Source organism: Pogoniulus pusillus, chromosome 36 (assembly GCF_015220805.1).
Source record: "Pogoniulus pusillus isolate bPogPus1 chromosome 36, bPogPus1.pri, whole genome shotgun sequence".
NCBI lineage: Eukaryota > Metazoa > Chordata > Aves > Piciformes > Lybiidae > Pogoniulus > Pogoniulus pusillus.
Window position 1 is genome coordinate 3,333,633 of NC_087299.1, and position 12,929 is coordinate 3,346,561.

The 12,929-nt window shown below is 55.3% G+C and overlaps 1 protein-coding gene across 8 annotated transcripts in view; it reads right to left on the reverse strand.

Annotated features, from left to right (window-relative positions):
• The window catches only part of UBR4 (ubiquitin protein ligase E3 component n-recognin 4), a 157,122-nt gene that overhangs the window by 3,131 nt on the left and 141,062 nt on the right, over window positions 1-12,929 (reverse strand). For all 8 annotated transcript variants that reach the window (XM_064172127.1, XM_064172126.1, XM_064172123.1 and 5 more), the window contains 3 exons: window positions 11,680-11,904; window positions 4,312-4,402; window positions 1,748-1,910 (listed from right to left, as the gene is read on the reverse strand). In XM_064172127.1, the coding sequence (XP_064028197.1) occupies window positions 1,748-1,910; window positions 4,312-4,402; window positions 11,680-11,904 (479 nt within the window). The remainder of the gene's footprint in view (window positions 1-1,747; window positions 1,911-4,311; window positions 4,403-11,679; window positions 11,905-12,929) is intronic.

The window sequence follows — 12,929 nt, forward strand, 5'->3', positions numbered from 1 at the left end:
CCCACATTCATGATGGGCCACATGCAGTGCCTGCTGACAGTCATGGTGCTATTGTCACACAATCACACAACATCAGGGGCTGGGACCTCCAAAGCTCAGCCAGTCCAACCCCCCTGCCAGAGCAGCATCACCCAGAGCAGATCACACAGAACACATCCAGGTGGGGTTTGAATATCTCCAGAGAGGGAGACCCCACAGCCCCCCTGGGCAGCCTGTGCCAGGGCTCTGCCACCCTCACAGGGAAAAAATTCCTCCTCATGTTAAAATGAAGCTTCCTATGGCTCAGCTTCCACCCAGTGCCCCTTGTGCTGTCCCTGGGCATCACCCAGCAGAGCCTGGCTTCATCCAGGCTGTGGAGGCAAATGTCCATTCCCAGCTAGCTGGGGGTAAAAATCCAGCAATGATTTTGGTCAGTTTTGGCTCCTGAGGGAGCACATCAAGCTCAGTGCCCTGAGAACCACCAAGCAAAGCTAAAGCTGAGCTGTTCTGGAGGAGCTGTGTCCTTGTCACCAGCCTGGAGTATTCTTTCCCTCCACAGTTCAACTCTTGACTGTGTGCATGGAGACCTCTCCTCTGCCTCAGCTTCCACCCAGTGCCCCTGGTGCTGTCCCTGGGCATCACCCAGCAGAGCCTGGCTGCAGCCTCCTGGCACTCACCTTTACGTCTTTATAACCACTGATGAGGTCACCCCTCAGTCTCCTCCAAGCTAAAGAGCCCAGCTCCCTTAGGTGTGGACAAGAGCAGGATAAGCCCCCACTGGGTGCAGGTCCCTGCTCTGGACTAGATGACCTTCAGAGGTCCCTTCCAACCCATTCTGTGATTCCAAGCACGCAGGGAGCAAAGCATCTGCATGAGCTCTGCAGGGCTCCCATGCAACAGAGCTAGCAGAGAGAGCCTGCTTGGCAGCTCTGTGCCCTGGACAGGGAGCTGTGCCCCAAGGCCAGGCTCTGACGTGTGCCAGGAGTCAGAGTGGTTCTCTGCATGGTAACTGTCAGCATCTCCTGGGGAGAGCAAAATGCCTACAGCAGCAGCTCTCTGCCTGCGCTGCTGCCACATCCACTTAGCATCACAGAACGGGCTGGGGTAGAAGGGACCTTCAAGATCATCCAGTTCCAACTCTCTGCCACAGGCAGGGACAGCTCCCACAAGAGCAGGTGAACCTGGCCTTGAACACCTCCAGGGAGGAGGCATCCACAACATACCTGGGCAACCTGGGCCAGTCTCTCCCCACCCTCACTGGAAAGAATTTCTTCCTCATCTCCAGCCCCAACCTCTCCTCTCCCAGCCCAAAGCAATTCCTGCTCATTCTGCCACTATCAGCCCTTCTCCAAAGTCCCTCCCCAGCTCTCCTCTAGACTTCAGGTACTGGAAGGCAGCTCTTCAAGCCACACATACCCCAACCCACCCCTCAGCTGCCACGTTTAAGAGAGCTGGAGGAGGCTGCCCAAGATGTGGTTGGGTCTCCATCCCTGGAGACATTCAAGGTCAAACTCGACGGGAGCCCTGAGCAACCTGATCTAGCAGGAGACATCTCTGCTCACTGCAGATGGGTTGGACAAGATGACCTCTGAGGGTCCCTCCTTCTGTGAGCATCCAGAGGAGCAGGTGAGAGAAGTTTTGCTGCCAGGGGAGGTTCAGTGTTCCGGAGCACACCAGGAGGGCGCCGAGGGCTGGCGCAAGCAAGCGGCGTCAGGAATGCTGCTGTCTGCCACCAGGCAGCCTACAAAAGGGAAAGCAAAGCACTTACCAGCCACATCCAGAAACTCAGCAAAGGTTTCCACTGGCATGAACTCCTCCTGGAAGGTTTTCAGGGCCTTGTCGGCCACCTCGTGTATCGGCATGTCGTTGTGGCGGATGAACTCGGCCAGAGAGTAGGACCAGCCCCCCTCGGTGTTACTGGTAGGCACCTTCTGGCAGAGGGGAAAAGAGGAGCACATCAGCCCCCAGACCTGACTGTTCTGGTTGGAAAACAGGCTCACAGGAGGTTAGGGGTTGGAAGGGACCTCCACAGATCACAGGAGGTTAGGGGTTGGAAGGGACCTCCACAGATCACAGGAGGTTAGGGGTTGGAAGGGACCTTCACAGACCACAGGAGGTTAGGGGTTGGAAGGGACCTCCACAGATCACAGGAGGTTAGGGGTTGGAAGGGACCTCCACAGATCACAGGAGGTTAGGGGTTGGAAGGGACCTTCACAGACCACAGGAGGTTAGGGGTTGGAAGGGACCTCCACAGACCACAGGAGGTTAGGGGCTGGAAGGGACCTCCACAGATCACAGGAGGTTAGGGGTTGGAAGGGACCTCCACAGACCACAGGAGGTTAGGGGCTGGAAGGGACCTCCACAGACCACAGGAGGTTAGGGGTTGGAAGGGACCTCCACAGACCACAGGAGGTTAGGGGTTGGAAGGGACCTCCACAGATCACAGGAGGTTAGGGGTTGGAAGGGACCTCCACAGACCACAGGAGGTTAGGGGTTGGAAGGGACCTCCACAGATCACAGGAGGTTAGGGGTTGGAAGGGACCTCCACAGACCACAGGAGGTTAGGGGCTGGAAGGGACCTCCACAGGCCACAGGCTCACAGGATGTTGGGGGCCATGTTGAGGTGGAACCTCCTGGGTTCCAGATTGCAGCCATTATTCCCTGTCCCAGCACCAAAGAGAGCCTGGCACATGCATCTTGACACCCACCCCTGAGGTATTGATAGCCATTGATCAGATGCCCTCTCAGGTTGCTCCTCTCCAGAGGAGCCCCAGGTCTCTCAGCCCTTCTTCACAGGAGAGATGACCAAGCTCACAGGCTCACAGATGTCAGGGGTTGGAAGGCACCCAAAGAGATCATCCAGTCCAACCCCTCTGCCAGAGCAGGACCACACAATCCAGCTCAGGGCACACAGGAACACATCCAGACAGGGCTGGAAAGGCTCCAGGGAAGGAGACTCCACAACCTCTCTGGGCAGCCTGTGCCAGGGCTCTAGGAGCCTTCCAGCAAAGAAGTTCCCCCTTGTGCTGAGCTGGAACCTCCTGTGCTGCAGCTTCCATCCACTGCTGCTTGTCCTGTGCCAGGGAGCAGTGAGCAGAGCCTGTCCCCCCCTCCTGACCCCCAGCCCTCAGATACTTATAAACATTGATTCAATCCCCTCTCAGTCTTCTCTTCTCCAGACTAAGCAGCCCCAGGGCCCTCAGCCTCTCCTCACCAGGCACTGCTCCAGTCCCCTCAGCATCCTCATAGCTCTCTGCGGGACTCTCTCCAGCAGATCCCTGTCCCTCTGCAACTGGGGAGCCCCAAACTGAAGGCAATGCTCAAGATGAGGTCTCAGCAGGGCAGAGTAGAGAGGCAGGAGAACCTCCCTTGATCTGCTGCACACACTCAGCTTAATGCCCCCCAGGACCCCATTGCCCCTCTTGGCCCCCAGGGCACATTGCTGCCCCATGGATGCTCTCCCCCAGCACTCCCAGCTCCCTCTCCACAGAGCTGCTCTCCAGCAGTCACCTCCCAGCCTGAACTGCTGCAGTTTATTATCCCTCCCCAGGTGCAGGACTCTGCACTGTCCTTGTTGAACCTCATCTGGTTCCTCTGTGCCCAGCTCTGCCTGTCCAGGTCTCTCTGGATGGCAGCACAGCCTGCAGCTGTCTCAGCCAAGCCTCTCAGTTTGGTGTTAACAGCAAACCTGCCGAGCAGACTCTGTCTGTCTGTGCCCTTATCAGTGTCACTGATGAAGATGTTGAAGAGCACCAGACCCAGCACTGATCCCTAGGGGACTCCACTGGTTACAGCTCTCCAGCTGGCCCACCCTGGCCATTAAACCATGCCCCACAGTGCCATGCCCACACATTTCATGAACACCTCCAGGGATGCTGCCCAGGGAGGGAGGCTCCATCACCACTTTGGGCAGCCTGTTCCAGTCCCTGACCACTCTTGCAGCAAAGAAAATGCTTCTAATCTCCAACCTAAACCTCCCCTGGCATGGACGTGGCACTTGGTGCCATGGTCTAGCCTTGAGCTCTGTGGTAAAGGGTTGGACTTGATGATCTGTGAGGTCTCTTCCAACCCTGATAATACTGTGATATCCTCTCTTCTACCACCTGATATCAGGGAGAAGAGACCAACCCCACCTCACTCAGACCTCCTTTCAGGGAGCTGTAGAACAGCAGCGACGCATTTTGATCCCCACCTCGCTCCAAGCTGCATGACAGCCCCAAGAAAGCAAAGGCTTGCTACAGAGGGGACCTCAAAGCCCATCAGGCTCCTCATTGGATGGTTGCTCAGGTTAGAAAGCTGCTGGCAGTGAACTTCAACGTTTGTTTTTCTTACCTTGAACATGCTGTAAATGAGATCTACCAGGGCCCAGAAGAGAAGACCGGAGCGGTACGTGGCGTAATCCTTCACTGCCTTATCTGCCAGTCTGGGAAGAGAATGAAATCAACCTTGGAGTTAAACCACTGCACTCTGTGTGTGTGAGCAGCTTGATGAATAGCCTGAGAGCTGCAAGAGCCAGAAAGCCCATCAAGAATACACATGGGGAAGGGCTGGGTGTAAGCTTTGGGCACAACAGCCTTGATCTCTCCGCTGGGATTCCTGCGGCTGGGAGGTTGCTTTAGCAGCTCTGCTCAAAGGGAAGCCAAAGCAGTTCAGGCAATGAAGTCACAGAATCAGTCAGGGTTGGAAGGGACCACAAGGATCATCTAGTTCCAACCCTCTGCCATGGGCAGGGACACCTCACACTAGATCAGGCTGGCCAGAGCCTGATCCAGCCTGGCCTTAAACTCTTGCAGCAATGAAACTGTTCCTCATGTCCAAGCTAAGCCTCCCCTGGCACAATCCCAGGCCATTTCCTCTCCTCCTGTCATACACTCACAGAATTGTCAGGGCTGGAAGGGACCTCGAGGCTCATCCAGTTCCAACCTCCCTGCCATGGGCAGGGACACTTCACACTAGATCAGGCTGCTCAGAGCCTCACCCAGCCTGGCTTTAAAACATCCTCCAGGGATGAGGCTTCCACCACCTCCCTGGGCAACCCATTCCAGACTCTCACCACCCTCATGCTGAAGAACTTCTTCCCAGTATCCAATCTGCATCTCCCCATTTCCAGCTTTGTTCCATCCCCCTCAGTCCTATCCCTACCTGGCAGCCTAGAAACTCCCTCCCCAGCTTTCTTGTAGCCCCCTTCAGATACTGAATCTTCTTTCTCAGGAGGAAAAACCTGCTGAGAGGTAAGTGGGCTGCTAAGGTGAGGCAGGGAGTCAACAGCAAAGGGGGAACAAAGAAGGGAAAGCTCCTGCTGGAACACTGAGTGCTGGGAGAGCAGCAGGTGCCTGGAGCAACACCTCAAGGCTCACAGGACACAGTTTTGTTTCTAACTCCCAAAAGCATTACTGAAAGCTCCTGAGGGACACTGCTCAGAGCCTGTCAGAGGATCCTCTCTTCTTCCAGAAGCTCCAAGAAGATCCTGTCCTTGAAGGAATTTCACAGAACCACAGGCAAGTGAGAAGTACCCAAAAAAGCAGCTACAAATGAAGCCAATTCCACAGCTGCTTTCACTCACAGAATGGGAAGGGTTGGAAGTGACCTCTGAAGATCACTGAGTCCATCTCCCCCCCTTGCCAAGGCAGGGGCACCTAGAGGTCACACAGGTGGGTTCTCAATGTCTCCAGAGATGGAGACTCCTCCAACCTCTCTGGCAGTCTGCTCCAGTGCTCCACTACTCTTAGATTAAAGAAGTTCCTCCTCATGTTTATGCTCCAGTTTGTGCCCATTACCCCTTGTCCTGTCACTGGGCACCACTGAAAAAAGCCTGATCCCAGCCTGCTGACACTCACCCTTGAAGTACTGATCAGCACTGATGAGCTCCCTCCTCAGTCTGCTCTCTTCCAGACTAAGAAGCCCAAATTCTCTCAGCCTCTCTTCATAAGAGATGTTCCAATGCCCTGAGCACCTTCCACAGCTTCACAGATTGTACTGAGTTGAAAGGGACCCTCAGAGGTCTTCCTGTCCAATCCCCCTGCACTCAGCAAGGACACCTCCAATGAGATCAGGCTGCACAGGGCCACATCAAAGCTGATCTTGAACCTCTCCAGGGATGGGGCCTCAACCACAGCCCTGAGCAGCCTGTTCCAGTGTCTCATTGTGCAGAACTCACTCCTTAGTCCAGCCCTGACTTCCCCTGCTCCTGTTTCAAACCACTGCCCGTTGTCCTATCCTCACAGGCCCTTCTGAACAGCCCCTCCCCAGCCTGCCTGGAGGTGTCCTTTGTACATTGAAATGCTGCTCTAAGGTCTCCCTGAAGCCTTCTCCTCTCCAGGCTGAACCATAGAATCCCAGAATGTCAGGGGCTGGAAGGGACCTCCAAAGCTCATCCAGTCAATCCCCCTGCCAGAGCAGGACCAGCTACACCAGAGCACACAGGAACCTCACTTTGTCAGCCTGTCCCCATAGCAGAGGTTCTCCAGCAGCTTTGTGGCCTCCTCTGGACCCTCTTCAGCAGGAGATTCTGTCTTGAGTTGGACACAGCAGTGCAGGTGAGGTCTCAGCAGAGCAGAGCAGAGGGGCAGAATCCCCTCTCTCCCTCTGCTGACCTTTTCCTTTCCATATCATCTTGCTCACTCTAGCACCATCCAAGGACTTCCTTGGGCAACTCAGCACCTGGCTGAAGCTCTGCTCTAAACCCCAAAGCTCTCAGCTGTGCTGGGATAACAGCTCCCAAAGTTTACAGGATTAATCACCAACAGGTTCTGGCAAGGCACAACCTCCTGCCAGCAACTCTAATGGCATTGGAATTTTCTTGCCTGTGTTTCTCAGGTACATCTGCTTCCATCACATGCTGCTTCCTGCTCACCACTTAAAAGCTTTGGGAAGAAAGGAAGGAAAAAACCAAACCCAAACAAAGCCCTTTTATGGAACAAGCTCAGCTGCCACTGCTGCAAGTCAGCAAGACAAGAGGGAATGGTGTGGTCATGGCCCCAAGTCAGCAAGACAAGAGGGAATGGAGTGATGATGGCCCCAAGTCAGCAAGACAAGAGAGAATGGAGTGATGATGGCCCCAAGTCAGCAAGACGAGGGAATGGTGTGGTCATGGCCCCAAGTCAGCAAGACAAGAGGGAATGGTGTGGTCATGGCCCCAGGTGAGCAAGACAAGAGGGAATGGAGTGATGATGGCCCCAGGTGAGCAAGACAAGAGGGAATGGAGTGATGATGGCCCCAGGTGAGCAAGACAAGAGGGAATGGAGTGATGATGGCCCCAAGTCAGCAAGACAAGAGGGAATGGAGTGATGATGGCCCCAAGTCAGCAAGACAAGAGGGAATGGAGTGATGATGGCCCCAAGTCAGCAAGACAAGAGAGAATGGAGTGATGATGGCCCCAAGTCAGCAAGACAAGAGGGAATGGAGTGATGATGGCCCCAAGTCAGCAAGACAAGAAGGAATGGAGTGATGATGGCCCCAAGTCAGCAAGACAAGAGGGAATGGAGTGATGATGGCCCCAGGTGAGCAAGACAAGAGGGAATGGAGTGATGATGGCCCCAAGTCAGCAAGACAAGAGGGAATGGAGTGATGATGGCCCCAAGTCAGCAAGACAAGAGGGAATGGAGTGATGATGGCCCCAAGTCAGCAAGACAAGAGGGAATGGAGTGATGATGGCCCCAGGTGAGCAAGACAAGAGGGAATGGAGTGATGATGGCCCCAAGTCAGCAAGACAAGAGGGAATGGAGTGATGATGGCCCCAAGTCAGCAAGACAAGAGGGAATGGAGTGATGATGGCCCCAAGTCAGCAAGACAAGAGGGAATGGAGTGGTCATGGCCTCAACATCAACCTGCCACAAGCTGGGGTTTCTTTGGGGGGTGACAGTGACCATTTTGTCCCTCTCCTAAAAGGCTACATTGGTGTCTCTGCCCTTAGAGCAGCCAGCTTGGCAGGTGGCAGCATGCTTGGGCACCTGGGCTTAATTACTAGAGGAAAACCAATTAGTGAAGGTGACTGAACTTGGTCAGGAGGAAGAGCAAGCTAAGAGCCAGGCTAATTGCAGCCTCCCAACTACTGCAGAGGCAGAGTTGCCTTTGAGTTCTTATTGGGAGTATGTAAGTGGGTTTGATCTAATTGGAGTCTGCTCCTTTAATTGAAAACTAAAAGGCCCTTGTGGGTTAAGGCTGGTAGCTACCTTCTGGAACAGCTACTTCCTTGTCTTGAGTGGAAGCTGCTGCAGGCTCATCAGCCAGGCCTGGGCTGCCAGCAGAAGGTTGGACAGGAACACTCCAGGAGCTTTTAGGAAGGTCACAGCCAGCAGCAAAGGGGGAAAGCATGAAAACCAAAAGGATGTTTTCCTCCCAAACTCCAGGTGAAAGCTGCACTGCAAGGCTTTGGCAGTGTTTTGGGGAACCAATGTGGTTTGGATTTCCTGGGGTTGAAATCCATGGGAATAAATTCATGACCAGCAAGTGAGGGTTTGTGCAGCCCTGAGGAACAGGACCTGGGGGTCTGGGGTGATGCAAAGCTCGAGATGCTGAGGAACAGGACTTGGGGGGCTGGGGGGATGAGAAGCTCAACATGAGCCTGCAGACAGCAACCCTGTGCTGGGCTGCAGCCAGAGCAGTGTGGGCACAGGGCAAAGGAGGGGATTCTGCCCCTTGGCTCTGCTCTCCTCAGACCCCACCTGCACTCCTGGGGGCAGTTCTGGAGCCCCCAGCACAAGCAGGACATGGAAGTGTTGGAGCCAGTCCAGAGGAGGCCACCAAGATGCTGAGAGGGCTGCAGCAGCTCTGCTCTGAGCACAGGCTGAGAGAGCTGGGGCTGTGCAGCCTGGAGAGGAGAAGGCTTGGAGGAGAGCTTGGAGTGGCCTTGCAGGGTCTGAAGTGGGCTCCAGGAGGGCTGGGGAGGGACTATTGACAAGGTCTAGTACTGACAGGAGGAGGAGGAATGAAACTGGATGTTAGGAAAGGGATTTTTACAGTCAGGGTGGTGAGACACTGGCACAGGTTGAAGGTGGTGAGACACTGGCACAGGTTGCCCAGGAAGGTTGTGGAGCACAGAATCACCCAATGTGATCTTTGACCTAACATCCAGCCTAGACCTCCCCTGGCACAGCTTGAGGCTGTGTCCCCTTCTTCTGTCCCTGGCTGCCTGGCAGCAGAGCCCAACCCCACCTGGCTACAGCCTCCCTGCAGGCAGCTGCAGGCAGCAATGAGCTCTGCCCTGAGCCTCCTCTGCTGCAGGCTGCACCCCCCCAGCTCCCTCAGCCTCTCCTCACAGGGCTGTGCTCCAGTGTGTCTCTAACCTCCACTCCAGTGCACTCTGCTAACACCCTTGTAGTGCACCCAACCTGGAATGCTGACTTCCACCCTCTGTTTGCAGACAGATCACTGTTGTGAGAGGCTCTGCCTCCCTCTTTGCCATACCCTACCAACGCCAGGCAGTGACCTGCAGAGTGCCTCCCTCACCCTGCTCCTGTTTGTCCACAAGCCCTTGGCAACAAAGCACTGCCACACTGCTGGTGCTGAGAGCTTTGTCAGCAGAGGCCTTTGTGCTCTCTTAGGGATTAAAGAAAGCCCTGGAATAAACCTTGACAGGACTCCTGAGGACTATTTCTTGAGTGCTTTCCCTTCCCATTCCACAGATTGGAAGTTTCTGGCTCCAGCTCCATGAGTTGGGAAGGAAACAGAATCGTTTGCTCAGGGTTTTAAACCCCACCCAAGACTCACAGCAAACCCACTCAGGGGCTTTGCTTGTTTATCCCCCTGCCCTCCAGGATGTGTCTCCTGTAACTCCTTTTCCCAGAGCTCAGGCAGGGTGGTGGAAACAGGAGACAGGAAGCCAAGAGCAAGCTGAGCTCAAACAGCAAAAGCAAGCAGAGAAATCAATCCAGGAGCCCCTTTCAGGCCTCTCTCCCCTTTTGATGCCTCTAATAGCACTTGGTGCATGCTGTGGTGTGTGTTACCACAACGTGATGACTTTATCAGACACATAATTAATGTCATCAGACCCAGAATGCTCCTGAAGGAGACTTAAGACTCATAATGAATCTATTCCTAATTATGACAGCTATTTAAAATCATCTTTTCAGGAGCTGGAATTTCCCTTTCCCTCTCTGGCAATTTGTGCCTTTGTCAGGCAGGCAGAGCCATTTATTCTGGTGCCTCAAGTGCCTGACAGCTGCTATTGATCTCCCTCTTTTAAAAGCATTTGATTTCTATTTCTATTTCTCTATTTCAGGAAGCTGCTGCACTGATCAGGAGAGCACAGAAGCAGCCTGCTTCAGACAGGCAGGCAGAGAGCACAGCACCAGCTCCCAAACAGCATGCTAAGAAGTTACTACAGCTTTTCACTGCAGAAGCTGAGAGAGGAATAAAGGAGATGCTTTAATTTCATGGCATATCAGGATCACATCATAGAATCATATCATAGAATCAATCAGGTTGGAAGAGACCTCCAAGATCATCCAGTCCAACCTAGCACCCAGCCCTAGCCAGTCAACCAGACCAGGATCAGTTTGATTGGAAAAGACCTTTAAGATCATTTGAGTCCAACCATGAGGCTGGAATCCAATCTTCCCCATTTGGGAAAGGGATCACAGAATCAAGCAGGATTCCTCCAAGCTCAGCCAGCCCAACCTAGCACCCAGCCCTGCCCAACCAACCACACCATGGCACTCAGTGCCCCAGCCAGCCTTGGCTGCAACACCTCCAGCCACACAGACTCCACCACCTCCCTGGGCAGCCCATTCCAATGCCAATCACTCTCTCTGACAACAACTTCCTCCTAAGGAAGCCTCTTCCCCCTTGCTGCTTGAGCTGTGCTCTCAGGAAAAGCTTTGTCTCCACGGAGCAGCTCATGGATCTGCTCCAAAAAACATCCAGGATGGAATCAGAGAATGGCTCAGGTCGAAAGGGACCTCAGAGATTATCTGCTCCAACCTCCTTGCTACAGGCAGGGACAGCTCTCAACTCGAATTGGTTGCCCAGGGCCTCATCCAGCCTGGCCCTGAGCAGCCCCAGGAAGGAGGCATCCTGCTCATCACAGAGCCACAGCCTGGTGGGGGTTGGAAGGGACCTCTGGAATCATCCAGTCCAACCCCCCCCGCTAGAGCAGGATCACCTGGAGTACATCACCTGGGATCACAGCATCCAGCTGCATTTGGGATGCCTCTGGCAATGGAGCCTCCACAGCCTGCCTGGGCAGCCTGATCAGCTCACACAGCCTCAGCTGGGCACAGAGCTGCCCGGGAGGGTTAATGCCTGCTGCCCAACAGGGACACCTCTCCTCTGTGTCCCAAAGGCTCTGTGTCGCCCTGTCTGCTCTGGCACTGCCCTGGCTGCTCTGGCACTGCTCTGGCACAGCCATGACTTCCGTGGCATGGCCATGACTGCTGTGGCAGTGCCCTGACTGCTGTGGCATGGCTCTGACTGCTGTGGCATGGCTCTGACTGCTGTGGCATGGCCATGACTGCTCTGCCAGCGCCCTGACTGCCGTGGCAGGGCCCTGACTGCTGTGGCACTGCCCTGACTGCTGTGGCAGGGCCACGACTGGTGTGGCAGGGCTCTGATTGCCGTGGCAGGGCTCTGACTGCTGTGGCATGGCCATGACTGCTCTGCCAGTGCCCTGACTGCCATGGCAGGGCCCTGACTGCCGTGGCACTGCCCTGACTCCCGCAGTGCCAGCAGCAAGCTGGCAGCAGCAGCGGGGTGGTGACCAACCTGCTGGCTCCCCCTGGCGCCACCACTCGTGCGTGGGAGGTGACGAGGAGCCTCTTGAGGATCTCCACTCGCATGGTTTTCCACTTCTCGGGGGGAGAGATGTGCAGTGCCAGCACGGTGTAGTAGTGGGGCCCATCCACCTCGTAGGCACTCTCCACCCACTTCTCTTTGGGGTGCTCCATGAAGCTCTGGAGGTTCTTCTCCTCTCTCGACGTCGCTCGAGTTCTGAAACACAAGGACAGCTCCAGTGGCTCTCCTGCCTCCTGCACGCTGATGTGCTGCAGCTCAGCAGCTCTCAGCTGCTGCACCACACACTTCTACCTGGGCAAAAGCAGGCCTTAGCTTGGCCCTTCCCAAAGTCAGCCCCTGGGTTTGTGTCTCTGCTGGCAGCAAAGCACACAGGCCTGGCAAACTCACTTCTCCTGGGAGCTGGGTGGGCTGCTCAGGGGTCTGCAAGGCAGCTGGCACTGCCCCAGCAGGGGACAGGAGGTGTAGAACTATTTCCCTCTTCTTTCAGACAACCCAGTCCAGGCTCTCACCACTCTCCTGCTCAACAACTTCCTCCTCACATCCAGCCTCACTCTCCCCACCTCCAGCTTGGATCCATTCCCCCCACACCTGCCACTCCCTCACAGTCTCAAAAGTCCCTCCCTAGCTTTTTTGATGGCCCCTTCAGATGCTGTCAGGCCACAAGAAGGTCACCTGGGAGCCTCCTCTGCTCCAGCCTGCACAGCCCCAACTCTTTCAGGCTGTTCTCACAGCAGAGCTGCTGCAGCCTCTGAGCATCCTCCTGGCTCTGCTCTGGACACTCTCCAGCATCTCCACAGCCCTCTTGTCCCAGGGGCTCCAGAGATGGATGCAGGATTCCAGGCGGGGTCTCAGCAGAGCAGAGCAGAGCAGAGCAGAGCAAAGCAGAGCAAAGCAGAGCAAAGCAGAGCAAAGCAGAGCAAAGCAGAGCAAAGCAGAGCAAAGCAGAGCAAAGCAGAGCAAAGCAGAGCAAAGCAGAGCAAAGCAGGAGAATCCCCTCCCTGGCCCTGCTGCCCACACTTCTGCTGCTGCAGCCCAGGCTCTGCTTGGCTTTCTGGGCTGCAGGTGCACACTGCTGGCTCCTGCTGAGCTTCTCCTCCAGCAGCACCCCCAGGTCCCTCTGCTCAGGGCTGCTCTCCAGCCTGGCACTGCCCAGCCTGCATTTGTGCTTGGCATTGCCTCCACCCAGCTGCAGGACCTTGCCCTTGCTCTTGTTGAACCTC